The 24151-nt window shown below is 54.9% G+C and overlaps 4 protein-coding genes across 4 annotated transcripts; 3 read left to right on the top strand and 1 right to left on the bottom strand.

Moving 5' to 3' along the window:
* The first annotated feature begins 200 nt into the window (after nt 1-200).
* On the top strand, nt 201-1542 carry GPR152 (G protein-coupled receptor 152). The gene is given in 2 exon segments (XM_006878310.1): nt 201-236; nt 238-1542. Coding segments are annotated over 2 exon segments (1341 nt in total).
* A 7441-nt stretch (nt 1543-8983) lies between these two features.
* CORO1B (coronin, actin binding protein, 1B) lies at nt 8984-13630 on the top strand. Its single transcript, XM_006860850.1, has 11 exons — nt 8984-9084; nt 9729-9931; nt 10414-10536; nt 10623-10752; nt 10898-11079; nt 11166-11285; nt 11752-11856; nt 11934-12079; nt 12256-12313; nt 13156-13428; nt 13505-13630. Exons 2-11 carry the CDS (start codon nt 9731-9733, stop codon nt 13628-13630), a joined length of 1464 nt encoding a protein of 487 aa, XP_006860912.1. The 5' UTR covers nt 8984-9084; nt 9729-9730.
* A 710-nt stretch (nt 13631-14340) lies between these two features.
* PTPRCAP (protein tyrosine phosphatase, receptor type, C-associated protein) lies at nt 14341-16034 on the top strand. The gene is made up of 2 exons (XM_006861061.1): nt 14341-14388; nt 15414-16034. Exons 1-2 carry the CDS (start codon nt 14341-14343, stop codon nt 16032-16034), a joined length of 669 nt encoding a protein of 222 aa, XP_006861123.1.
* Nucleotides 16035-16452: 418 nt separating this feature from the next.
* Nucleotides 16453-21662, bottom strand: RPS6KB2 (ribosomal protein S6 kinase, 70kDa, polypeptide 2). Its single transcript, XM_006860851.1, has 15 exons — nt 21497-21662; nt 21177-21217; nt 20966-21086; nt 20450-20518; nt 19660-19807; nt 18551-18608; nt 18369-18469; nt 18159-18249; nt 17981-18071; nt 17740-17847; nt 17342-17404; nt 17153-17230; nt 16965-17072; nt 16770-16882; nt 16453-16627 (listed from the first exon to the last, which is right to left on the bottom strand). The coding sequence occupies exons 1-15, from the start codon at nt 21572-21574 to the stop codon at nt 16453-16455; spliced, it is 1443 nt and encodes a 480-aa protein (XP_006860913.1). The 5' UTR covers nt 21575-21662.
* Nucleotides 21663-24151: the final 2489 nt, after the last annotated feature.

A 24151-nucleotide genomic window follows, 5' to 3' on the forward strand; every position in this document is an offset into this window, starting at 1 on the left:
CTTATTCACTGTCCAGCTTTCGCGAATGTGTTGTAGGAAGCCGATTTCAAGTCTCTGGCATACACCAGTTACTCAGAGTTGGGGGGGGGGGGCAGTAATTTTCCTTAAGGCACACAGTGCCCTTGCTCTGATCATCATTCATTCATTCACTAGGCGCTCATTGCGTACCCAGTGATTCATTGAGGATCTCAGATGGACAGATGGACACTGTCATGGGAGCCAGCTTGGCCACCACCTGGACATGGGCCCCGTACAGAGCTGGACGACGAGGACTACTACCCCCATGGCGGCTGGGACACCCTCTTCCTGGTGACCCTCCTACTCCTGGGCCTGCCAGCCAACGGGATGATGGCATGGCTGGCCGGCTCACAGGCACGGCATGGAGCGGGCACACGGCTGGCGCTGCTTCTGCTCAGTCTCGCCCTCTCTGACTTCCTGTTCCTGTCTGTGGCAGTTTTCCAAATCCTGGAGATCCAGCATGGAGGGCACTGGCCTCTGGGGACAGCAGCCTGCCGCTTCTACTACTTCCTGTGGGGCGTGTCCTATTCCTCAGGCCTCTTCCTACTGGCCGCCCTTAGCCTGGACCGCTGCCTGCTAGCACTGTGCCCACGCTGGTACCCAGGGCGCCGCCCGACTCGCCTGCCCCTCTGGGTGTGTGCAGGGGTCTGGGTGCTGGCCACACTCTTCAGTGTGCCCTGGCTGGTCTTCCCCGAGGCCACTGTCTGGTGGTATGACCTTGTCATCTGCCTGGACTTCTGGGACAGTGAAGAGCTACCGTTGAGGATGTTGGAGATCTTGGGGGGCTTCCTGCCCTTCCTCCTACTGCTGGTTTGCCATGTGCTCACCCAGGCAGCTGTCTGCCAGTCCTGCCACCACCAGCCCAGGTTCCTGGCCCAACGCGGCTTTGCCCGAGTGGCCAAGACCATTCTGTCTGCCTATGTGGTCCTGAGGCTGCCCTACCAGCTGGCACAGCTGCTGTACCTGGCCTTCCTGTGGGACATCTACCCCGGCTACCTGCTTTGGGAGGCCCTGGTCTACTCTGACTATTTGATCCTGCTTAACAGCTGCCTGAGTCCCTTCCTCTGCCTCATGGCCAGCGCCGACCTCCACATCCTGCTCCGTACAGTCCTTTCCTCCTTTGCAGCAGCTCTCTGCGAGGAGCGGCCCGGCAGTCTCACACCAGCTGAGCCACAGGCCCAAGTGGACGTCGAGGGCCAGACGCTGCCAGTACCCATGACTGAGACCCAGCCACAGGCAAACCCCACAGCCCGGCCACCATTGCATCCCATGGCCTTGTCACCGGCAAACCCCACAGTCCAACCACAGTTGGATTCTATGGGCCAGCCTCAGGCAAACCCTGAGGTGCAGACCCCTGGCCTCACTGCCCACTCAGCCCCCAGTCCTGGTGATGAGCCCTCTCTTGCCCCATCCACAGATCCCGCACCAGGGACTGCTGAAAATCCAGTCATACCCACCACCTCTGAGGGGGAAAGCCCTAGCAGTGAGCCCCCAGAAGAGGCCCTCGGGGCAGACCCCACGTGAGGACCCAGGAAAGCCCAGGGCACTGGGACAGTGATGGAAGAGTCAGTCATTAGAAGCAGCTGTGAAGAATGTCATCGTGGAAAATCCCACCAAATCCCTCAACCTGGAAGGAGATTTTGGGGAAGTGAAACCAAGACAGCCAAAAAGCCCCAGACAGTGTATGACGAGCATCCCCTAACCTGGCCCCCCAAGCTCTTCCCTAATTGACCCTAAGAAACCCCTTCACCAAACAGCCCAATGAGCCACAACTGATGGACACCATTCCTACCGGGTTCTGCCGTCCAGGATAACAGACCCCACTGATCGCTTCCCCGTTTTGTGGACCCTGTAGCAGGAAGACAGAAAGGAAGGATTTCCCCTGAGCTTCACCTGACTGCCCTTTCACCCTTGCCTCTCTTCCTCCCCATCTGCCCTCCAGCCTGAGCACAAGGCAGCCAGGAGCCATGCTTAGCTCCAAATAGGAGCCTGAGACCCTAGTGGTCCACAAGCTGACTTGGAATGGCCTAGCTTCCTGCCCCTGGTGAGGCTGGGTGTTGGGGACCAAAAGGCTTACAGGCCTCATAAAACTTCAAGAGTGTCAGAACTGCTCCTTATTTGATTATTCAGTTATGTTTAAAATATTAGAACTTGCGCTCCTGATATCCATGTACAAACCAAATTTCCCCCTAGAACCGAGACAGTAAAACTTCCTCAGAGGACGAACAAGGACAGCTTTACTGGGATTAAGCAGGGAGGTTCTGGAGAGGAACTGCCCGGGGTATTCATTTGGGGTGGAGTGGTAAATTCTGGGAATATTGGATTAAGGACAATGGTGGCAACTCCCTCGGACCACCCTGGGTTTCATCAGTTTGACCTATATGTTCTCCTTCCCCCTGAAATCTTAAGCCAGGTATCTGAAACATCTTGACTTTCTTCAGACCTTTTGAAATCCTTTTCACCTTTACCCATTGAAGATTAGGTGCTACAGGTATGTTAATTAGCCTTGAGAAACCTCAAGCTGCTGCCCTGGGATTCGAACCTGAAAAGTACTATATAAATTTGCTTGAATTTCTGGAAAATTAAGGATGTCAAGATTATCAAAACAATTTGTGATGTATGTTTTAGAAATTTGTTCCTATAAATCATTGTGTCCTGTTTTGAATGATTAATCAAATTTCACTTCTGTACCATGTATTAATAATCCCCTCCTTCCTTTGTGTAAAGTCCCTCCCTGATATAAAAGACGAACGCAGACTGAAGCCTGCACGAATTACTGCTTGCAGGGCCATGGAGAGTCTGTCTGCCGGTTTTGCATCCACTCTGGTCTCCGAGTGTTTCTTTTTCTCTCTTGCCTCTCCAGACATCTCACCTAGAGTTAGTTCTGTGTGTAATGTCTGCCACCGAGCAGTCTGTCTGGCAGCTTGCATCAAACCTGTGTGTCTGGCCGGCAGCTGAGTCAGATTTAAATGGGGCTCCTCCACGTCCCTGTATCGCTCTGGACAAGCCACTTTACCCTAGAACTCCCAAGTTGCATCTGCAAAGTGGCCTGTTAGAAGGATTAAATACGAACGTATGATATGGGAGGTGCCTGAGAAGAGTAGAGGCTCAGTGAGTGGCCTCTTCCATCATCAGTACAATGGAAACATCAAGGGTGGAGAAGGGACAAGACAAAGATGCCTGGAAGTGCATCTGGGATTCTGTGAGCATCAGGACATATCACCTATGCCCAGGGCAGACACCCAGGTGGCCCAAGGGACTGTTGGACCATCCCTATGTTTTTAGGAGGCTCCACAAGACTTCCAAGTTTGACTGTAGGTTCCACTGCCCCTCAGCCCACCACAGTGGGTACAGAGGGCCTGACTCTCATCCTACCCTCCATTCACGCTCTGTGGTGGAGGCAGTTTAGGGGGAGCAAGCTGAAGGATGTCCAAGCTCAGAGAGCTCTGAGTGCCAGGGGATCTAGAGAGGGCCAAGGCTTCCCCAGAGGTCACACAGCATCTCTGGGCAGAGCCTGCCTCTTTCTGCTCAGGCTGTTGGACAAACTCAGAAGTGTTGAAGGCTCCACCCCACCTCCCTTCTCACACCCACCCTCTTCTGACACCACCCCATCCATTTTTCTCAAGCCCTGTTTTTGTCCTTAACTGCGGTCAACTCACAGCAACCTTATCTAGAGTTTCTGAGGAGCAGCTGGTGGGTTTGAACCGTTGACCTTGCTCTAGTGCTCCAGAATGATGGGGTGTTTTTTTTTTTCTCCCTTGTCACCCTCCTCCCTGTGCCTTCCCAGTAGCCCAGCAGTGTGACCCTCTGCAGCTGATGTGACAGTGACAATTAGGGCAGGTGACCTGGAGCATTGCTTAGGCTCCCGGCTCTCTCTGAGCCTCAGTTTTCCCCTCAGTGAAATGGGTGTCTGTTTTCATCATTAATTGACCCTGCTGGTTGGTGATAGTAGTATCCAAGCAGGACACTTCCTGACGGTGGACTGTGAGGCCCTGCAGCAGACAAGCAGAAGAGAGATTTCTGTTCAATAAATTGTTATTGAATATTTGCAGTGTGTCCTTCAGCGAGTTATTTGGCTTCCTGGTGACTCTGTTTCTTCATCTGTAAGATTGTTGTTGTTGTTGTTGTTGTTGTTTGATGCCACTGAGTCTGCTCAGACTCGCAGTGCCCCATGTCCAACTGAACACAACACTGCCTGGTTCTGCACCATCATTGGTATGTTTGAGGCTACTGTTGCAACCTCTGCGCCAATCCGTCTCAATGAGGGTCTCTCTCCCTCTTTTTCTCTGACCCTGCACTTTATCAAGCTTGATGTCCTTCTCCAAGGACTGGTCCATCCTGATAACATGTCAAAACGAGCCAGATGAGTCTCGCCATGCTCACTTCTCAGGAACATTCTGGCTATACTTTCTCCAAGACAGATTTGTTTGTTTTTCTGGCAGTCCATAGTATATTCCTATTTATTGCCACCACCATAATTCAAGTGTGTCCAACTTTCCCTTGCATATGTGTTTTTGCGTGGCACATAGCACCTGTTGGACCCTTTGTGGTCAGGGGGATTCAGACATACAGTGACCCTGTAGGACAGAGCAGAACTGCCCCATAGAGTGTCCATCATCTTCACACAGTGCTGGTAGGGGCAAATGGCCAACCATTCCCTTAGCAGCTAAGTGCTTAACCACTTCCCTACCAGGGCTCCTGGCGCATAGTAACTGCTCACTAGTTGTTGACCATTAACTTGATCAAGGACTCCTGGTGTGGCGCTGTAGGATCAGCACTGGACTGCCATCCACAAGATCAGCAGTTCAAACCCACCGGCTGCGCTTCAGAAACTCTATACAGGGTTGCTATGAGTAGGAACTGACTCAACAGCACTTCACAACAATAACATAGTCCTGGAGTCTTAGTGTGGCACTGTAGGACAAGCACTGGACAGCAAGGTGTCACTCCTTGAAGCCCTATACTGAATCTCGTGCTTTAAGTAGGAAGCGACCGGACGGCACTTAACAACAATACAGACCTGTCTTAGGGAGAATCACCACTTTCCGAACAACTTTCTGTTCAGTTAAGAATCTGAGATGACAAAAATGTTACAGGGTTGTTGTTTGTCGTTAGGTGCTGTCGAGTTGGTTTCAACCCACAGCGACCCTGTATAGGATTTCCAAAGAGCGACTGGTGAGTTTGAACCACCGACCTTGCGGTTCAAATCAACCTTGTGAGAGGGTAGACATGTGTTAACTTGGGAGAAGAGAAAGCCAATATACAAGAAGGAGGTTGGCAGGGGAAGACATCAAGTAGGAGTGCAAGAGTTAACAGAAATAAGTACCGTTATATATACAATCCTGCAAGAGTGGTAATCTATGGTTAGATACATGGATAGACATATGGCAGAAGGGGTGTGAGAGGGAGTGAGACGAGACCCACAAATATATAAAGAAGATATTTGTACATGGGTATTTACTTTTGCTCCAAACATATTGATGAATTTGGTGAAGCATACAGGAGGCAACATTATGAAAACTTCTTAAACATTACCAACACCTTCAGGGAATGAGTCACCGGGTGTGGGGGCCCAAGCTCATAGTTTCAGGGGACATTGTAATTAATTGGCATGACATAATCCACCAAGACAATATTTTACATCCTACTTTGGTGAGTTGCAACTGGGATCTTAACGGTTCACGAGCGGCCATCTAAGGTGCAGTATAAGAAACAGTTCGTTCAATGGACTAAATGGAACACAGGAACATTATTTTTCAGAAGAACCAAATGGTGCCTGGATGCCACTACCAACTGCTCTGAGAGGGATCACATCAGAAGGCCATGGATAGAGTGGAAGAAAATATGGAACAAAAAATCAGAAAAGAGACCAGACTGGTAAAAAGAGATGGGGATAAGATTCTTATGGTTCAATAGTGAGTAATTGTTTCCATGACTAATTGCAACTGTCACAATTGTAAAGGTAGAAGTTTTGTAACAAAAACAAGGGAGTAGTTACTCTTACAGTCCAGAAACAGAGGACCCTAGGATCATCAAGGGAGACAAGCATGAGCAGAGTGCGGGACCCTATCCAGAGAAGCAGCGACACCAGCAATGAAGGCAAAGATGGGGACATGGAGAGAGGGAGCAGCTGAGGACTCTAGATTCATGGGAAGAGAAAGACTGTGTGCTGGCGGCCAGGAGGCAGACTTGCAGAATATGCCTTTTGGTGGTTTAAATTATTATATACGCCTGAATGTTAAAGAAAAAAAAAAGATAAAATGAATAGAGTTAACTGATGGTACGGGGAGGGGATTATAATCATTGTAATGAAACAAAGTATATGATTTGTTGAATGTGAAACTGATGATCTGCCCTGTAAATGTGCACTCAATTTTCACAATAAAAACTTTTAAAAAAAAGACCAGACTTACTGGTCAGATAGAGACCTGTGGAACCCCAAGATGTGGCCCTTGGTCATCTTTCAGGTTTGGAACAGAACTCACGCCTGTAGCTCAATTTTCAGCCAAGAAATAAGTGTATGGAGTCCTGGTGTGGCACTGTAAGATAAGCACTGGGCTGTTAACTGCAAGGTTGGCTGTTCAAACCCACCAGCTTCTCCTCGGAAACCCTATACTCATAGAGTTACTGTGAGTCAGAACCAGCACTTTATAGGGGCAACAACAACACTAGTGAGGTACTCACACATCATACAATGGTCAGCCATTTGAGATCAAAAGGACAACATTTACCCAAGGACAAAATTAGAAAGGCTGAGGAAGAAGGAGGAAAGGAAACAGGAAACACAGGGAGGAAGTGGAATAAGTGATGTTATGTTGAAAGGCTTGGGGTCTTGGGATCACTGAGATGAAACAATATGATCTGTTGACTGTGAAATTGATGATCTTCTTGGTACACCTTCCCTCAATTCACAATATATACATTTTTAAATTACGCAATGTATCATCAAAATGTGAAGTCTACAGGGTGACCAAGCTGATGGAGATGGTCACAGAGGGTCCTTGGAGGAGGTGACATTTGAACAGAGAACTAGAGGATGTGTTGTTGTTGTTAAGTGCCATCCAATCGATTCTAACTCATAGAGACCCTGTATAGGGTTTCTGTGGCTATAAATTATTTCTGAAGCAGAAAGTCTCAGCTTTCTCCCACAGGGTGACTGGGGGGATCAAACCGCCAACATTGTGGTTCACAGTCCAGTGTTTATGCTACAGAGTCACTGTGCTTCCCACAAAGGAAGTGAGGGATGGAATATTTTTCAAGATCTGGGGGATGAACTTCCAGATGAAGGGAACAGAATGTGCCAAGGCCCTGGGGTGGGAATAAGGTTGGTGTGTTTGAGGACGAGAGGATCAATACCACTGGGCCATATGCAGGTGATGGGGGTGGTGGGCAGAGATATGACAAGTTGAGGCAAGGGGAACTGAGGATTTTCTTTTAAGTGTGACTGGTGGGGGGCAAAGCAGGCTTTAGGGCAGGGGTGTAGAGAATCTGGTTGGTTGGTGCCTGGAGACCTTCTGGTTGCTGCCTGGAGACGTAATGGAGGGGAGGCTGTGTCTTTACTCCTTCTTCCAAGCAAGCTGCCCACACTCCAGTTCCCCGCCGGAGGGACCATCCCCCAACCCCACAAAGGTTTATGAAGCATTTGGAAAATGGAGGACCTTGGAGTCATACAGACTGGATTCAGGTGGGATCATCTTGAGCAAACACTGCCCTCCCTAAGCCTGTTTCCTCAACAGGGTGTGGGAAGGAGAATGATGTGGGGCTTGTTTGAGTCCCCATTATGAATGGACATACAGTGGGGGGCTCTATGCCCCCCAGGCTAGGTCCTTTGACTGCCCTCCCTACACTTTCTGGAAAGGGGATCTGGCCCATCAGTCCTTGGTCACTCAGAGGGCTAGATGCTCAAGGAAGGAGAGCGGGAAGTGGCCAAGTGCCCCAGGATCCCCAGCTCCAAGGAGGAGGGGGAAGACTGTAGCTGTGAAAGGTGATCCCAAACTCCACAGAACAAAACGCTGCCAGTCCTGAGCCAGTCCCACGGTTGCCGCCTGGATCATTAGGAGGGCTTACACTGACTAATTTTCAGAAGTAGATGGTGCGATCTTTCTTTCTAGCTCATCTTAGTTTGGGATCCCCACTGAAACTTGTTAATGTCTGTTCAGTGCACAGCAACACACAAGCCTCCACTGACAGGGAACGGCTGAGCATGAGGTGCACTGTTTGGAATCGAACTCTGGTCTTGGGAGCTGTTAAGTGCTGCTGAGTTCGTTCTAACTCATAGCGACCCTGTATTGGGTTTCCAAGGAGCAGCTGATGAGCTTGTGGAGCTACACCGGGACTTCACAGGGACACCCAAACCCCCCAGGGCAGAACAGGGTAGGGTGGGAGTGTTTCCTTGTCACAGGAGATGGCTTGAAGGAGAAGAGTGGGTGGCCTAGGGCTCGGGAGAGGGAATAGTGAGGAAGCAAGGTGGGGACACCTGCGGGGAGCGAGCCCACTTCTATTTTTAATGAGGCCCGCAGGACCCATGTCCTCCAGGAAGGATGGGGTTGCTGGGGACTTCCACTCTCTCTTTAGAATACTGACACTGCTGTTTCATTTACGTTGTTAATCAAGAGCATGTATTTATGTAACTTAAAAAGAGGCACGTAGACTATATATATTTTGAAGTCAGGCATGGATTGGGGCGACCCTAAAGGCGTGCATCCGAAGGGCGGGACCCGGAGGATGCTGCACTGGAGTGCAGTGTGGGGAAATGGGCCCAGTGTCCGCGGGTGGGCCAGCCCGACCCCCGCTCCCCTATCCCAGAGGGCCTACAGAGAGGCCCTTCCTTGTGATATCCGGTTTGGAAGCTCCAGGGACCCAGGGTCTCTGCGAGGTGCGGCCTTCCCAGGTCCCTCCCCACTCCGCCCCTCCGCGCGTGACCCGGGCCCGCCCCCACGAACCCCCGCCCCGCCCCCGCCCCGGCTCCTCTGTCACTTCCTGATTCCTGCTTCCTGCTTTCCAGAGGCCGGGATCCGGAGCCGCCCGAGGCCGGTACTGCAACCCCCGGCTTCCCCGGTGAGCGCGGCGGGACCAGGCTGGGGGTGCGGGCGGGCTGTGGGGCGGGGGGCGGAGCCCGAGGTGGAGGGCGCGGTGCCGAGGGACCCTCCCCTCCCAGGTGCCTCCTTCTCAGTCCTGGTTCTCCGCTTGTTTGCTGGGTTCCCTGGAAGGTGGGCGCCTGGTTCCCCTTGGACCCTCCTGGAACTGCAGGTGGTGGCGGCGTCCGGACCCTGTTTCGCCTGATCCCCTTGGACTCCCTGCAACTGGGCCTGGGGCTCAGAACTGGGGCCTAGCTGGCCAACCGTGGAGCCCTGTCCTGCCCCTCCCTCCCATCTCCCCATCACCAGCCTCCAGATCCCTGGACAGGAAGGAGTCTGCTCCCAATTGGGGAGCCTTCAAAACTGCTAAGCTTCCTCTGGCTTTGGTCTGTGCCCCCCAGGCTTCCCGCCTCATACCAGAGCCGGGAGATGGCCGGCAGGGTTCTGCTAAGACCCCCTAGAACTCGGTAGTGGCCAGGGCTATGGGTCATGGCGTTTCCTTTAGCAGATGCCCTCGTCTACCCCTGTGACCTCATTCTGTAAAGGAGGTCACTGAATCTCAAGCCCCCTGCGGCCTCCTTCCCACTGTCTTCATAACGGGCTGGGGCTGACCCAGGCTTTTCCACCCAACAGACATGTCCTTCCGCAAAGTGGTCCGGCAGAGCAAGTTCCGGCACGTGTTCGGCCAGCCGGTCAAGAATGACCAGTGCTACGAGGACATTCGAGTGTCCCGCGTCACCTGGGACAGCACCTTCTGCGCTGTCAACCCAAAGTTCCTAGCAGTGATTGTGGAGGCCAGCGGTGGGGGTGCCTTCTTGGTGCTCCCACTGGGCAAGGTGGGCACGGTGGGGTGGGGACAGGTGGGAAGCACTTTGTCCTCAGGATCCCCCACACAGGTCACATCTTCCTTGTTCCTACTCCACCTGTTGTTAAGTGCCATTGAGTCATTTCCGACTCCTTGACCCTGTATAGGGTTGCCTAGGAGTAACTGCTTGAACCGCTGACCTTGTGGTTCAAAGTGACTTTGCAGTCCAGCTCATTAACCCAAAGGACTCCCCTACCCCTCCTGGCAGGCCATAATGAGATTGATTGTTATGGTATTGTTTCAAGTAGAAAAAGTGTTTTATTGCCCTGGAGTAAGGGCCAGAGGCAGCTAATTGCTCCTATTCACCTGACAGGTGGGTGGGTGGGGCAGTCAATCACAGCTGAATGACCCTCCAGGCGGTCACCTGTGCCCCACGCCAAGCAGGTTGTTCCTTCAATGGAGGATGGATGGCCAAATCAGGGCCCCTCCTGACTGTCCCTTCCATGCCCACAGACAGGCCGTATTGACAAGGCCTACCCCACGGTGTGTGGGCACACAGGCCCCGTCCTGGACATCGACTGGTGTCCCCACAACGATGAGGTCATCGCCAGTGGCTCAGAGGACTGTACTGTTATGGTGAGGCTCAGAACTGAGGAGCTATAGCGGGACTGTGGCAGGGGTGGGTGAAGGCCTCAGCCTAACATCTCCACCGTGCTGCCCAGGTCTGGCAGATTCCTGAAAATGGTCTGACCTTGCCGCTGACAGAGCCGGTGGTGGTGCTGGAGGGACACATCAAGCGAGTGGGCATCGTCACCTGGCATCCGACTGCCCGTAACGTGCTGCTCAGTGCAGGTTGGTGCCACTCCTGCCTCCCCCATGTATGTACAGAGCTCTGGATGTCCCAGCTACCCCTGATGGGCAAGCAAGAAGAGGTGGAGGGGTGGGGTCCGGTGGAGGAGGGTGGGCAAGTCTGACGGCCCCTACTGCCTTCCGCCAGGCTGTGACAATGTGGTGCTCATCTGGAATGTGGGTACAGCGGAGGAGCTTTACCGTCTGGACACCCAGCATCCCGACCTTATCTACAATGTCTGCTGGAATCGCAACGGCAGTCTCTTCTGCTCGGCCTGCAAGGACAAAAGTGTGCGCATCATCGACCCCCGCCGGGGCACCCTGGTGGCGGTACGTGGCCCCGGGTATGTGGATAGGTGGCCAGATCCAGGGGCCTGGTAGGGTGATGCACTGACCGCCTATTCCCATCCTGGCAGGAGAGAGAAAAGGCTCATGAGGGTGCTCGGCCCATGCGCGCCATCTTCCTAGCAGATGGCAAGGTGTTCACCACAGGCTTCAGCCGCATGAGCGAGCGGCAGCTGGCACTCTGGGACCCGGTGAGTGGTGTGATGAGCCCGAGGAACAGGTCCAAATGGGACCCCACCTGGAAGCACCAGCAATTCTTAGCGTGGCGCTCAGCCCAAGGAGTCCTTGCTCGCTGACGGTGCCCCGCTGCCTCCAATCCACCTGTGTGTCTTTGTCCACATTGTCCCTTTGCTTGCTTGTTGTCATCCAGCGTCCTTTAAGGTCTTATACAGAGGCCTCCTCCTCCAGGAAGCCTTCCCAGCTTCTCTCCTGAAGTGCTTTGTCCCATACCCCTGTGCCCTCCAGGGGTCGTGTTGGGAGTGGGGGGCCTCAACCCTGGCTCAGTGGATAGGAATAGCTTGTAGAGTCAGGAGCAGGCTGGGACAGCTGACCCTAGTGTAGACATACGTGGGAGGGCCCAGCAGGGCCCCCTGGGTGAACAGACCTGGTGCTGGAGACTAGTAGGGGTCTGTCCTAACTGCCCCTCCCACATGTCAGGGGAACTTGGAAGACCCCATGGCCCTGCAGGAGTTGGACTCTAGCAATGGGGCTTTGCTGCCCTTCTACGACCCTGACACCAATGTGGTCTACGTCTGCGGCAAGGTAGGGCTGAGGCTGGGGGCAGGGGGAAGGGAAGAGTAGGGGCTGCCCGCCTGCCTGCTGATGCCCCCCAACTCCAGGGTGACTCCAGCATCCGGTACTTTGAGATCACTGACGAGCCCCCCTACATCCACTTCCTGAACACATTCACCAGCAAAGAGCCCCAGAGGGGCATGGGCAGCATGCCCAAGAGGGGCCTGGAGGTCAGCAAGTGCGAGATCGCCCGGTAAGAGGGCCAGTGGAGCAGTCTGAGGGCAGACCCTGGGAGCCCACACCCCTGAGGGAGGGGTCTGGGAGAGTCTAAGTCAGCCCTTAGGAACTGCCCAAAAATCAGCACATGGTAGGTGGAAAGAGCTGGGAAGCTGATGCCCTCACCCCCCCCAAATTCCACTCCCCCTCCAGGTTCTATAAGCTGCATGAGCGCAAGTGTGAGCCCATTGTCATGACTGTGCCAAGAAAGGTGAGGCCACCCCTGCCCCTTCTCCACGGGGGCCTGGACCCAGGCTTAAGAAAGGGACGTGTGACCAGGGGAACCCCAGCCCAATGTCTGTGCTAGGGAGGGATACCCATAAGCTAAGGGCCCTGCCCTAGGAGCAGCCCAAGAGATAGCGGGAGGAGGTTTTGGCAGTCCTGGAGGAGGCAAGGTGGAATTGAGACAGGAACCATGAGACAGTTCTGGCTGGAGGAGAGCAGGCCATGTGTGACCTGGACATACTTCTGCAATCTTCCACCATTATTTACTGAGGCCTCCAGTCAGCTGGCATTTTCTCAGCGAGCAGTGCCAAGGCCTGCCCCATGAGCTTCCCGTCCATGGGGTATACACATGGCTCCCACAAAACCCTGGGGCTGGCCCAGCTTCCTACTTGGGAGGCTGGGAAGACTTGGGAAGCTGTTGGTGAGGTCTGGAAGGGAAGTGAAAGGACAGTTTCAGGCTGAGAAAGGTCACATGGGGCCAGGGTAAGGCAGAGTGCAAGCCTGGAGGCCAGTAAACTGGTGAGTTGGTGGCCACCAGGGTCTGGAGAAGATGTGAGACCAGAGCCAGGACAGGGAGGTACAGTGGGAGCTGGGGTGCACATCTGGCCTAGGGAGCCAAAAGGAGACAAGCACAGAGCCCCGTGACTGAACTTCCCCCTGCTGTCTCCAAGTTCAGGAGAGGTCAGGACTTGGGGGCGCAAGAGTGCTGCAGACAGCATGTTGGTAACTTGGCCAAGCCTTCTTCAGGGTCCATGATGACGATGAGTGATAGTGTTAGTGGGGGCTGCAGGACCTCAGCTGACCTGTGCAACCCCCACCCCCGTACAGTCGGACCTCTTCCAGGATGATCTGTACCCCGACACAGCTGGGCCGGAGGCAGCCCTGGAGGCAGAGGAGTGGGTGAGTGGCCGCGATGCTGACCCCATTCTCATCTCCCTGCGAGAGGCCTACGTGCCCAGCAAACAGCGGGACCTGAAGGTCAACCGGCGCAATGTGCTGTCCGACAGCAGGCCTGCTTCCACCCCTGCCCGCCTGGGGGCCCCCAGTCCTGCGGGCTCCACCGCTGTGACCACTGCCAGCGGCAGCCTCTACAGAGCAGAGGTATGTAGTGCTCTCAGGGATGATGGGTGGGTGTGGACCCAGGCCCTGCCTGACCCCTAACCCACTGGACCTGCAGGAGGCCAGGAAGCTGGACGAGATAATGCAGGAGCTACAGAAACTTCGGACGCTCGTCACGGAGCAGAGCGATCGTATCAACCGTCTAGAAGCACAGCTCGGCCGCTTGCAGAACGGGGACGCCTAGGGCTGCCCCCCACCAGACACCGCCCCCACCTCCGTTGTTCCCTTTTCACTCAGCTTCTGCTGACAGGTCACATGGGTGCCCCTGGCTGCCAGGTCCTCTTCGGTGGCCTAGGGGACCATCCCTTGCCCTGGCCCATCCTATGGGCCCTGGCTGCAGCCCCCGCCTGGCTCTCACCATTGTTACTGTGGAGGATTTTTTGTACCAGGGCAAGCTCACTTGTCCTCTAAGGGACCACCTCCCCGTCCCTACCCAGCCCCCTGCCCCTTTCCAGAGGAAGTAGGGGAACTGAGGTCTATATTTTCATTCCAAATAAAGCTCTTTCTAAAAACCAGGTTTGATCTGCACCTGCAGGGGTGGGGTGGAGCTGGGAAAGAAAGTCTGGAAACATGAGGAAAGGTAAGGCCCCCAGACTCCAGATAGGAGCCATGTTTCTGCCAGGCAGAGACACCGAGGCAGGCAACCTGTGACACTAAGTCTGTCTGCATTCTTCCCTTGGAAGACCTAGCCTCAGCCTTGTCCTGAGTGACCTTTGAGGGTTGTGTGGTTCAGGTTGGCCCCCAACAGGGTCCTATAGCAGGGAAGGCGGGGCAAAGGGTTGTGAGCAGGAAGCGGAAGTGTCGGGGGCACCCCAATCACAGTGAACCCTATTCACTTCTCATTCAACACTGCCGGGGCTGGAGGTGGGCGCCCAGCACCAAGACAGACGACCCATGGTAAGCTCGGAGCCCCCGGGGTTCTTGGGGTACGGGGAGTTGGAGGTCAGGGCTGGATTGTCTGGGCTTTAGGAGCTAAGGAAGGTACCCCTGTAGGGCTCAAAGGCAGGTGGGGGCAAAGGGAGAGACCCAGGAAAGCACGTGTGGAGCCGAAGCTGGGCCTCCCTCCCCTCTCCTCTCCCCAGCACCTCCTGGGTCTCAGTATGGTCCCAGTTTCCTGCTCCAACCCCAAGACTGGTGGAGCTTCTCATTCCTCCCCTTGAGAGCTGGGACTTGGGGACAGTTCCACTGAAATCAAGCAGACAGAAGCTGGGGTGTGGATGAAGGTTTGCACCCAGCATCTCCCAATAGCCTCCACCTACCTTGTTCCAACCGCAAGCTTCCTCTGGCAGCTGCACCCGCCACCCAACCCCCGGTCCTGTGTGCTGAGGTCCCTGGGGACGTGTAGCTGAACGGAAACACTGCAGCTGGGGCGACCCTGTGGTTGGCAGGAAGGAGGAGGGGCCTGGGGGACCTCCATCCAGGGATCTGGCTGAGAATAGATCAATGGCTCACTACATACAAGGCCTCAGGAAAAAGCATCTTGACACTGGCTTCATGGTCCCCACACAGCCCAGTATTTCCTGGGCCCCCTCTTGGGTGCCCCATGTAAACATAGGTGCTCAGTGAACAACACACCCAGACCCTGTCTTCCTGTCACATTCTGAAGGGAGGAGAGAAACAACAGGTGAGCAGGATGATCTAAGGGGTGAAGAGTGGCATGGGGTAGAAAAGTAAAATAAGTTAGGGGCTTGAGGGGAGTAAGGTGGGCTGCAGTGACGGAAACCAGGTGAGGCCTCACTGAGACAACATTTGAACCAAGACTTGAAGGTGGCAGGTGGGCCACGTCCTGCTGGGAGGGAGTGTCCAGCAGGGCAGCCGGTGCAAAGGAGCATTCTGGGTGCTGGGACAAGAGAGTCCAGTGTAGGAAAGTGGCCAGACCTAAGGATTTCGGCTTTTCTGTTGGAATGTCCCCTCAGCCCAAGGCCTGGTCCCCGTCCCCAGTGACAAACCCCCACCTGTCTCCATAGGCTCTGCTCTGTGCCCTAGGGCTCGGGACCCTGATGGCCCTGCCCGGGGCTCTGGGCTCAGGCGGCAGCAACAGTGGCAGTGAGAACTCCAAGTCTGCCACCATTGTCTTGCTACTGCTGCTACTGCTGCTGCTACTGGTCACTGGCCTGGCGCTGGCCTGGCACCGCCTCAGCCGCGACTCTGGTGGCTACTACCATCCGGTCCGCCTGGGGGCAGCGCTATGGGGCCGCACACGCCGCCTGGTGTGGAGCAGCCCCCCAGGTCGCTGGCTTCGGGCCCGGGCTGAGCGGGTGTGGCTGAACAATGACAACGAGCCACAGGAAGAGGAGAAGGACGTTGAAGATGACTACGTGATGGATGGCAGCCAAGGGTCCGCAGAACCTCAGGATGAGGAGCAGCAGTGTGAAGTGGGGCCCAGCCCAGAGCCTGAGCCAGCTGACGAGGTCCATGACAGTGACGGCAAGGGTGGCCTAGGCCTCAGCACCCAGGGGCCGGCGTGCGCAGGGGGCAGTGCCGAGGCCCTACTCAGCGACTTGCATGCCTTTGCTGGCAGTGCAGCTTGGGACGACAGCGCCGCCGGGGCTGTCGGGGGCCAGGGCCCCCATGTCACCGCACTCTAGGGCTCTGGGGGCCAGCCTGGGCCTTCCCCACCCCCACACTCACAGAGCCTCTGCTTCTCAAGCTGCTTTCCCTGGACACAGCCCACCCTGCTACAACGCCCCCCACTCCTGCCCTGCAAGGACTGTACCTTCCCCCACCACTTCCATCCCAGCCCCTATCTTTGGGGACTTTTTGCAATAAAATGCTCCTGTCTCCAGCCCTGGGTACCACGGCGCTGTGAAGACCCCTCCCATCCCTGTGCAGAGAAGAGTCACGGGGTGTCAGGACTGACCCTTTAATCCCCCAGGGGCACAGCTGCATGTGGTCCTCCAGGCTCCTAATTCAGGGGCCACAGCCTCCCTGACAAAGACACCCTCACCCTGACTCCAGGGCCTGCTGCCCTCAGAGCTGTAGGGAGGGGCCTCCTCACGCACCAGCCTAGCGTCCAGGGCGCCCACGGCCCCTCTTGGACTTCTTGGTGCCTGAGGGGGGTCTGATGGGGAGCGGGGCAGTGCTTGAGGGCGGTGGCAGGAGTGGCGGAAGAGGTGGCCCCATGGACTCTGGTGGGCCAGGGCTGGGCTGGAACCCTTCGAGGGGCGAGAACTTCAGCGGGCTGCAGAGGAAACCCAGGCAGTCTGAGCCACACACGGAGACTTCCCAGGCTTTGGGTGCACAGGTGGAAAGGGCCCCAGGTACAAAGAAGGAAACTGAGGCATGCGTGGGGCGCCCTGAAGCATCTCCTGTTCTCACAGTACCTGATGGGGGTCCGGGGGCTGCTGTTGAGGCGCCGGGGGGAGCGCAGTTTAGGCTGGAAGGAGAAGCCCTCCTTGATGCTGTCCAGAACCGAGGGTGCCACGTACGTGAAGCCCTGGGGCAGAGAAGGCCAGCTCAGCAGGGTCCCACCTCAACCACAGCCTTGCCGTGCTGTCAGCCTTGGCCCTGAGACTCACCAGGAAGGCCTGGTTGGCGCTCTCGCTGAGGGCCGAGTCATCGGGGCTGTCCACAGGCGTCTGCCGCGTGAAGCGTGTGTCAAACTGGCTCACGTCCTCCTCTGACTGCTGTGGACCAGCCATGGAGACAGGGGTCAGGGACGTCTGGGACCAGGGTCCTGAGCCCACCCTCAGGGTCTCTCACTCACCAGACAGGGCCTGAAGGGGGGGTCTACACGGCGGGATAAGAGGTCATCCCAGTTGATGTGCCGGAAAAAGGAGTGCCTCTGTGGGAAGAGGACCCCCAAATACACCAAGTCAGGCTCCTGGCTCCCTCAGTCACCACTGCTGCCCTCAGCCCGCCCCTGCCTCATCATGGTTGTGTCAGCCAGACCCACCTGTATATCAGCCGCATCCCCTGGACCACCCCCCATGCGTTGGCTGGGATTCCGCTTCAGGAACTAGGGGACAAAGGCAGAGGGTGAAGGTTTGGGTGAAGGGTGTCCCCACGACTATCAAGGTTTGGTCCAGTGTCCACTTCAAGAAGCCTACAGACCCTGAGCCCTGTACTGACTGGAAGCCCATCTACTGGGCATGCGCCTTTGCAGGCACTTTAGGATTCGGATCAGGGACCTGCCCGGCATTGGCAGCCAGTCTGCTCAGAGCTGAGGCCCAGTGAGTGACCCTTCCACACCCAAAGGCAGCCTGCAGCTAGCCAGCTCACACACGGCCAGACACTCAGGAAGTCATATCATGCCGAGTGGCCGGCCAGAGGGGCAGGAGGAGGTAGCCCCACCTTCTTGATGAGGTCCCGGGCGTCTGGGGTGAGGTAGGCAGGCAGCATCAGCTTCCCTTTGATGATCTTATCCATGGTTTTCTTCCGGTTCTCTGCGGTGAAGGGTGGCTGGAGGAGGAGGTAGAAGAGGAAAGGAGCCTTGTGGGCCTCCCACCAGGTCCTGCCATGGTCGGCCCGCTGCCGCTGCCCCAGGATGGTGGGTCTCCTCCCACTCCCCTCCCCAAAAGGGGGCTGGACTTGCCGATCCAGTGAGCATGTCGTACATCAGAGCCCCCAGGCTCCACCAGTCCACCGCCCGGTTGTGGCCGCTGCGCACCAGAATCTCGGGGGCCCTGGGCCGAGTGGAACCCTCAGTCAGGCTGGTCCAGACCCCTCAGGGTGCCCCTGCCCCCAGTCCTTTCCCAACTCAGCCGGCTTACATGTACTCAATGGTGCCGCAGAAGGTGTGAGTAATTGCATCCTCATGAATGGACTCCTTGCAGAGTCCAAAGTCGGTCAGTTTGATGTGGCCTGAGGAAGACGACCAGGAGGGGTCAAGGCCAGCCTTCCTGATCTGGCCCGCCCTCTCTTCCCCCCAGGGGCTCCTCAGGCGCCCTCCTGAAGTTTCTGGACCCAGCACCCATGCTCACCCTGACTGTTAAGCATGATGTTCTCAGGTTTGAGGTCCCGGTAAATGATGCCTTGGGCATGCAGGTGGCCGAGGGCCAGCGTGATCTCGGCCAGGTAGAAGCTGGGAGACAAGACAAAGTGAGGACAAGGATGAGGGCGGGGTGGGGGGCAGAGAGGGGAAGGGGCAAGAAGACCCCCTCACCAGGCTGTGTCCTCTAAGAAGATGCCTTCTCGCTCCAGATGCGTGAACAGCTCGCCACCTGCAGCGACACAGACAGCTCGGTGGCTCTGTGCCAGGACCAAGACCCCTTGCTCTCTCTGAGTCTGGGCCTCTTCTTGGGGAGAGTGGGGCGCATAATTCCTGCCCTACCTGCCTCACAGAGCTGCCGTGGGGGTTCAAGTCAGCAAACATCTACCGATGCCTGCTCGGTGTCTGGCCCTGTGCTGGGTGAAGCTGGGGACACAGAGATGGAGAGACCCAGCCATTGCCCTGAGGACGCTCCAAGGGGAGACAGACATGCACAGCCTGCTCAAACAGGCTCAGCCGGAGGCAGCGGCTCTGGGAGCTGAACCCAAAATATCTCAGGCACACAAGGGGAGACTAAAGGCATCCCAACTCCAAGGGAGAGAAAGAGTTTCATGCAGACTAAGGGGAGATGCTAAGATGGCAGGAGACGTGCAGCATGTAGGGGCAGACTTCAGTGTTGGCTGGGACAGATGGGGCAGGTAAGAAAAGTGGGCCTGGACCATTCTGTGGAGACTAGGCTTTGTCTGGGAGTCAGGGAGTACCCCAGCATTCTGAGCAGGAGTGGTAGGGGGGAACCATGCTCCTAGAAGACCCTGGTTGTTGTTGGAGGGGATGTTAAAAGGGGAGGAGCTGCAGCCTTGGAACCCAGGTAAGAAGCAACTGCAAACTACTCCCTACCCTCCGGCTGCCAGAATACAGAGGGTAGAAGGCTTTGCCCGGAATGGATCCGCTGGATTGGGCCCTGGCTGGATGCAGGGCGTGAAGGGGAGGAGAGCAGAGCATGAAGGTGCAGGAGAAATGGACAGAACAAGCCGCCAGACCACGCTGCTATACCTGCTCCCCCCCCCACTGCTCCGAGTCATCCACCCCCCACAGAGGTGAGAGACACAGGCATTGAGCAGACAGTTGCTGAATGAATGGACGGTGGGGAGTGTAGGTCCCTAACCACTCTACAACCACGCCTCCCCAGGGCTTCCCCAGAGCACCCATGCTGCCTGCCCACCCACCCACCTTCACTCACCGCCCCCCCCGCCCCCCTCCCCAGCCAGGTCCCCCCCTCCTACCACTGAGGCACTCAAGGATGAGGTAGAGCTTGCCACCAGTCTGGAAGGCATAGGCCAGTTCCACAATGAAGGGGTGTTTCACGGACTCTAGAATGTTCCGCTCGGCCCGTGTGTGTGCTGTGTCCTTGGCATTGCGTACAATTTTGGCCTGGAAAGGCGAGCACCCGTCAGAAGGGGAGACTCCTGCAGGCCCTTTGACCATCACATTTCTAAGTTCTCTGTTCTATTTCTTCATAACTCGGCTGCTATCGACGATCATCCTTTTATGGTGAGGTTTATCCAAGGTTTCACAACGTCAACACTACTGACACCGGGGACCACATAACTGCATCATACATGGCTGGCCACGGAGCTCTGGTGGCCCTATGGGCTAGGTGTTGGGCTGCTAACCACAAGGTCAGTGGTTTAAACCCACCAGCTGTTCCGCAGGAGACAAAGATGAGATTTACAGTCTCAGAATCCCAACACAGGATCGCTATGAGCCCGAATGGCCTCAGTGGCAGTAGGGATGGTTTTGGGTTAGGGAGCAGCATTTCTAGCCTCTAGTCACTAGCTGCCAGTAACATCCCCCAGTTGTGACAAATGCCAAATGACCCCTGGGGGATGCAAAATCGTCCCAGCATAGCAATCCATATCAGAATAAACAATAAGCCATGACTTGTGAAAAACCAGAGTCACAAAATCAGGGACCGGTTCCTTCCCTTCCACTGTGGTTCTCCCAAAGCCTGGCAACGAGGGTTGGGCAGGGCAGGCATTGAGTAAGTATATGTTGGCTGAATGAACAACTCACCTTCCTCAGAACTTTCATGGCATATATTTTGCCTAAATTGGTGCCCTGCACCTTTCGCACCTGGAACACCTGTATGGCAAGGGAGACCGGATCAACCTCCCTATCCCACAGCACTTCTTCATAATGCCCCACCCTGAAGCTCTGGCATGAAGACCAAGAACCCCAGGCCCACCCAAGGGTGGGGCAGGAAAGATTTCCAGCCAGATTCTGAGAGTACTATCATTTCTTCCTTGGAGCCTAGCTCATCAGAGATTCTGCTGATTAACAAACTAATACTGGATAAGCTTTAGACTGCTAACCTCAAGATTGGCAGATCAAACCCACCAGCTACTCTTTGGAAAGCCTTTACAGGGTCGCTATGAGTTAGAACTGACTAGAAGGCACTTAACAACAACATGAGTCAGAACTGACATCACTAAACAACAATGTGTTAATAACCTTTTGCCATGTTGGGCTGTGAGGCCGGCGGAAAGGAGCGCCACCACCACCACCACCACCACCACCCCGCCCCCGTACCTTGCCGTAGCCCCCCTTGCCCAGTACACGGAGCAGCTCAAAGCAGTGGGGCCCGATTCGCTCTGGCCCCAGGTTGACGCTGGTCTCGGTCAGCTCTACCTCCTCAAAGTGTCCCGCAGGCCTGTGGACACAAGGGGATGGGGGCAAGGCTCCAGTACTCCCGGGTCCCTTCTCCACTCCACCCCCCTCCCCCAACACGACCCTCACTCACTCCAGGCCAGCCGACCTCAACTCGGCAAGGGGACACACGTCCTGTGAGAAACCGAGGGGTAAGCGCCAAGGGAAGTGCCAGGAAGCCGCTGCCCGCCCCCAGCTGGACTGCTTGGCCCAGGAGAGGTGGGGATCGGGATGGGAGCTGGCAGGATGGAGGTCAGGAAAGGAAGAAACGGGGGATAGGGTTGGGGGAGACGAGAGGCGGGGTGACTCCGGGCCGGGGTCTGAGAAGGACCGGAGTCTGCAGGGATCGAACCCACTCCGGGTCTGGGGCACCGGCTGCGGTAGGAATCGGGCCGCGCCGGGAGGGGAACTCACCGCGGGGCTGAGCTCTGGCTCGCCCTCGCCCTCGCTGCCCTCCTCCGTCTCCAGGTCCAGGTCGAACACGGCAGCCATGGTGGCTCCAGCCCCGCGGGACCCCGGGCCCGTACCTGGCCGCTCTCTGACTGACAGCCCGGGGCCCCGACCTACACGTCATCTATCCGCGACGATGGCAGCGGGCGTCGATGACGCACGCGTGGCGTCTCCCTCCAATTAACTGGCCGCTCAGTTTGTTGTTGTTGTGAAGTGCGGTCGAGTCTGTTCAGATCCATAGCGACCCTGTATAGGGTCAAGGAGCAGCTGGTGAGTTTAAACTGCCGATCTTGCAGTTCAAACGGCTTTGCAGTCTGGCGCATTAACCCACAGCGCCACACCAGGACTCCACCGCTCAGCTTGGTGGGCAAAAAAGGAGTCCAGTAGCAAAGTCTTTCGGGAGTTGTAGTTGCGAAGGCTCCAGTTTGCGGAAACCCTTTCCTTCCGCGGGACTGTCAATTTCAGCGCCGCTCCCTGGGGGTAGGCACCTCACAGGAAAAACGTGGAAGGAGCGCTCTTCTTGGCTGTAGAGAGAATTTGGGTCTGGATGAGGCAGAGTCGATGGTGCATGCGGTGGGAGTGTAAATTCAGTCTCCAGACCTTAGTCGTGCGCGGCTAGACTGGCTTGGAAGCGAGATCTGGATCGTGTCCCCTTTCTGTTCGTCTCTGAAAGGGTGGCGACTACATGAGCGTCGCCCTAACTTGCCCCCGGTGTGAGACTACGGCGAGAGCATTTACTGTGTGGGTGCTTCGCGCCCAATTCACTGCCGGGCACGGTTGCCAAGTGCCTGCCCAAAAAGGGGTTTGGGTCTCGTTGGATACACCAAGGGATAAGGGCTTGTGCTGGACTTTGTTCGCTTGTCAATTGAAGCACATTTAGCACATCGTCCTCCTTGTACTTAATTTTTAAAAATCCAAATCCGTTGCCATAGGGCAAAGTTACTCTTGGTGGCGCGGTGGGTTCAGCGTTAGTAGGGAGAAAGATGCGGGAGTCAGCTTCCATAAGGATTTGTATAGCCTCGGAAACCATGAAACAGTTCTGGTCTCCTCTACAAAACCAATACAAACTTGCTGCCTTCAAGCCTATTCTCACAGCGCTCCACCTCAAGGTCGGGGGTTCAAACTCACCAGCTGCTTCTTGGGAACCCTACACAGGGTTTCTGAGACTATACACTTTATGAAAGCAGATAGACTCATCTTTGTCCTGCAGCCCGGTGCTTAACCCACCGTGCCACCATGGATCCTTACTCTGTCCTGTGTTGTTAGGTCCCATCAAGTTGCCTCTGACTCATAGTGACCCTGCACACAACAGAACAAAACACCATCCTCATAGTACCACAAACTGACCAAGGGATACTCTCTCCTGCTGTTGTTAAGTGCTGTTGTGTGAGTTCCGACTCATAACGATCCTGCATAGGGTTTCCAAGGAGTGGTTGGTGGGCTTGAATCACTGACCTTTCAGTTAGCGCTCAAGGGCTTATCCTACAGTGCTACATCAGGACTCCACTATAAGGTCAGACTATTGAAGTGCTTAGTGATGAAGATCAAAGATCACACCTTCAGTATAGGTTACAGTACAACATAAAGAAAACAAAAATCCTCTCACCTGGACCAATAAACGACTGAGCACCATCATGATAAACAGAGAAAAGGTTGAAGTTGTCAAGAATTTCACTTGACTTGAATCCACAATCAATACCCATGGAAGAAGCATTCAAAAAGCCATTGAAATGATGTATTGCATTGGACAAATATGCTGCAAAACAAGCTTTTTTAGAGTGTGTCATGGATTGAGTGATGTCTGTCCCCACGAAAATACAAACGATGTGCTAACTTGACTGGGTCATAATTTTCAGGGGTTTGGAGAAATGTAATGATGTAATATGGCAATTATGTGATGTTTCCCCATGATGTGATCTGAAGTGATAAGCCAGTAAAAGGATTAGGGTGGGTTGATGACCCATAATCCTGTCACAATCCTGATGGGATGTAAGGTAGTTTCCCAGGGGTGTGGCCTGTAACATCTCTTATTTTACAAAAATAAGAAGAAAGCAAATGGACCGTTTAATATGCTGTCTATAAAAGACATCTTGCAAAGTTGGAGACAGCCTAAATGCCCAGAACAGGAGGATGCTTAAACAAACTTTGGTATATACACAATGGAATACAATAAAACATTCAAGAATAAGTATGAATCTGTGAAACACCTCACAACACAGTTGGACAGGGAGGGCATTATGTTGAGTGAAATTAGTCAATCACAAAAGGACAAGTATTGTATGAGAACAATGTTGTGGTGTGACGTTATAGGATCAGCATTGGACTGTGAATCTCAAGGTCGGCAGTTCAAACCTGCCAGCTGCTCCTTGGAAACCCTATACAGGGTCGCTATGAGTTGGAACTGACTTGATGGCACTTAATAACAACAACAACTATGTTGTAAAAAGTTTAAAAAAAATTTTTTTTTTTCTTCATGAAAGAAACAATCTATGAGAATTAACAGGACAGAGAGGATTATTCACAGACTAGAGGGTAGACACATGTTAACACGGGTGACAGGGCAGGCAATAGTTACAAGTGAATAGAGATAAATGCTGTTAACTAAGGAGCTCTGGTAGC

The sequence above is a fragment of the Chrysochloris asiatica genome, unplaced genomic scaffold, assembly GCF_000296735.1.
Source record: "Chrysochloris asiatica unplaced genomic scaffold, ChrAsi1.0 scaffold00040, whole genome shotgun sequence".
Lineage (NCBI taxonomy): Eukaryota > Metazoa > Chordata > Mammalia > Afrosoricida > Chrysochloridae > Chrysochloris > Chrysochloris asiatica.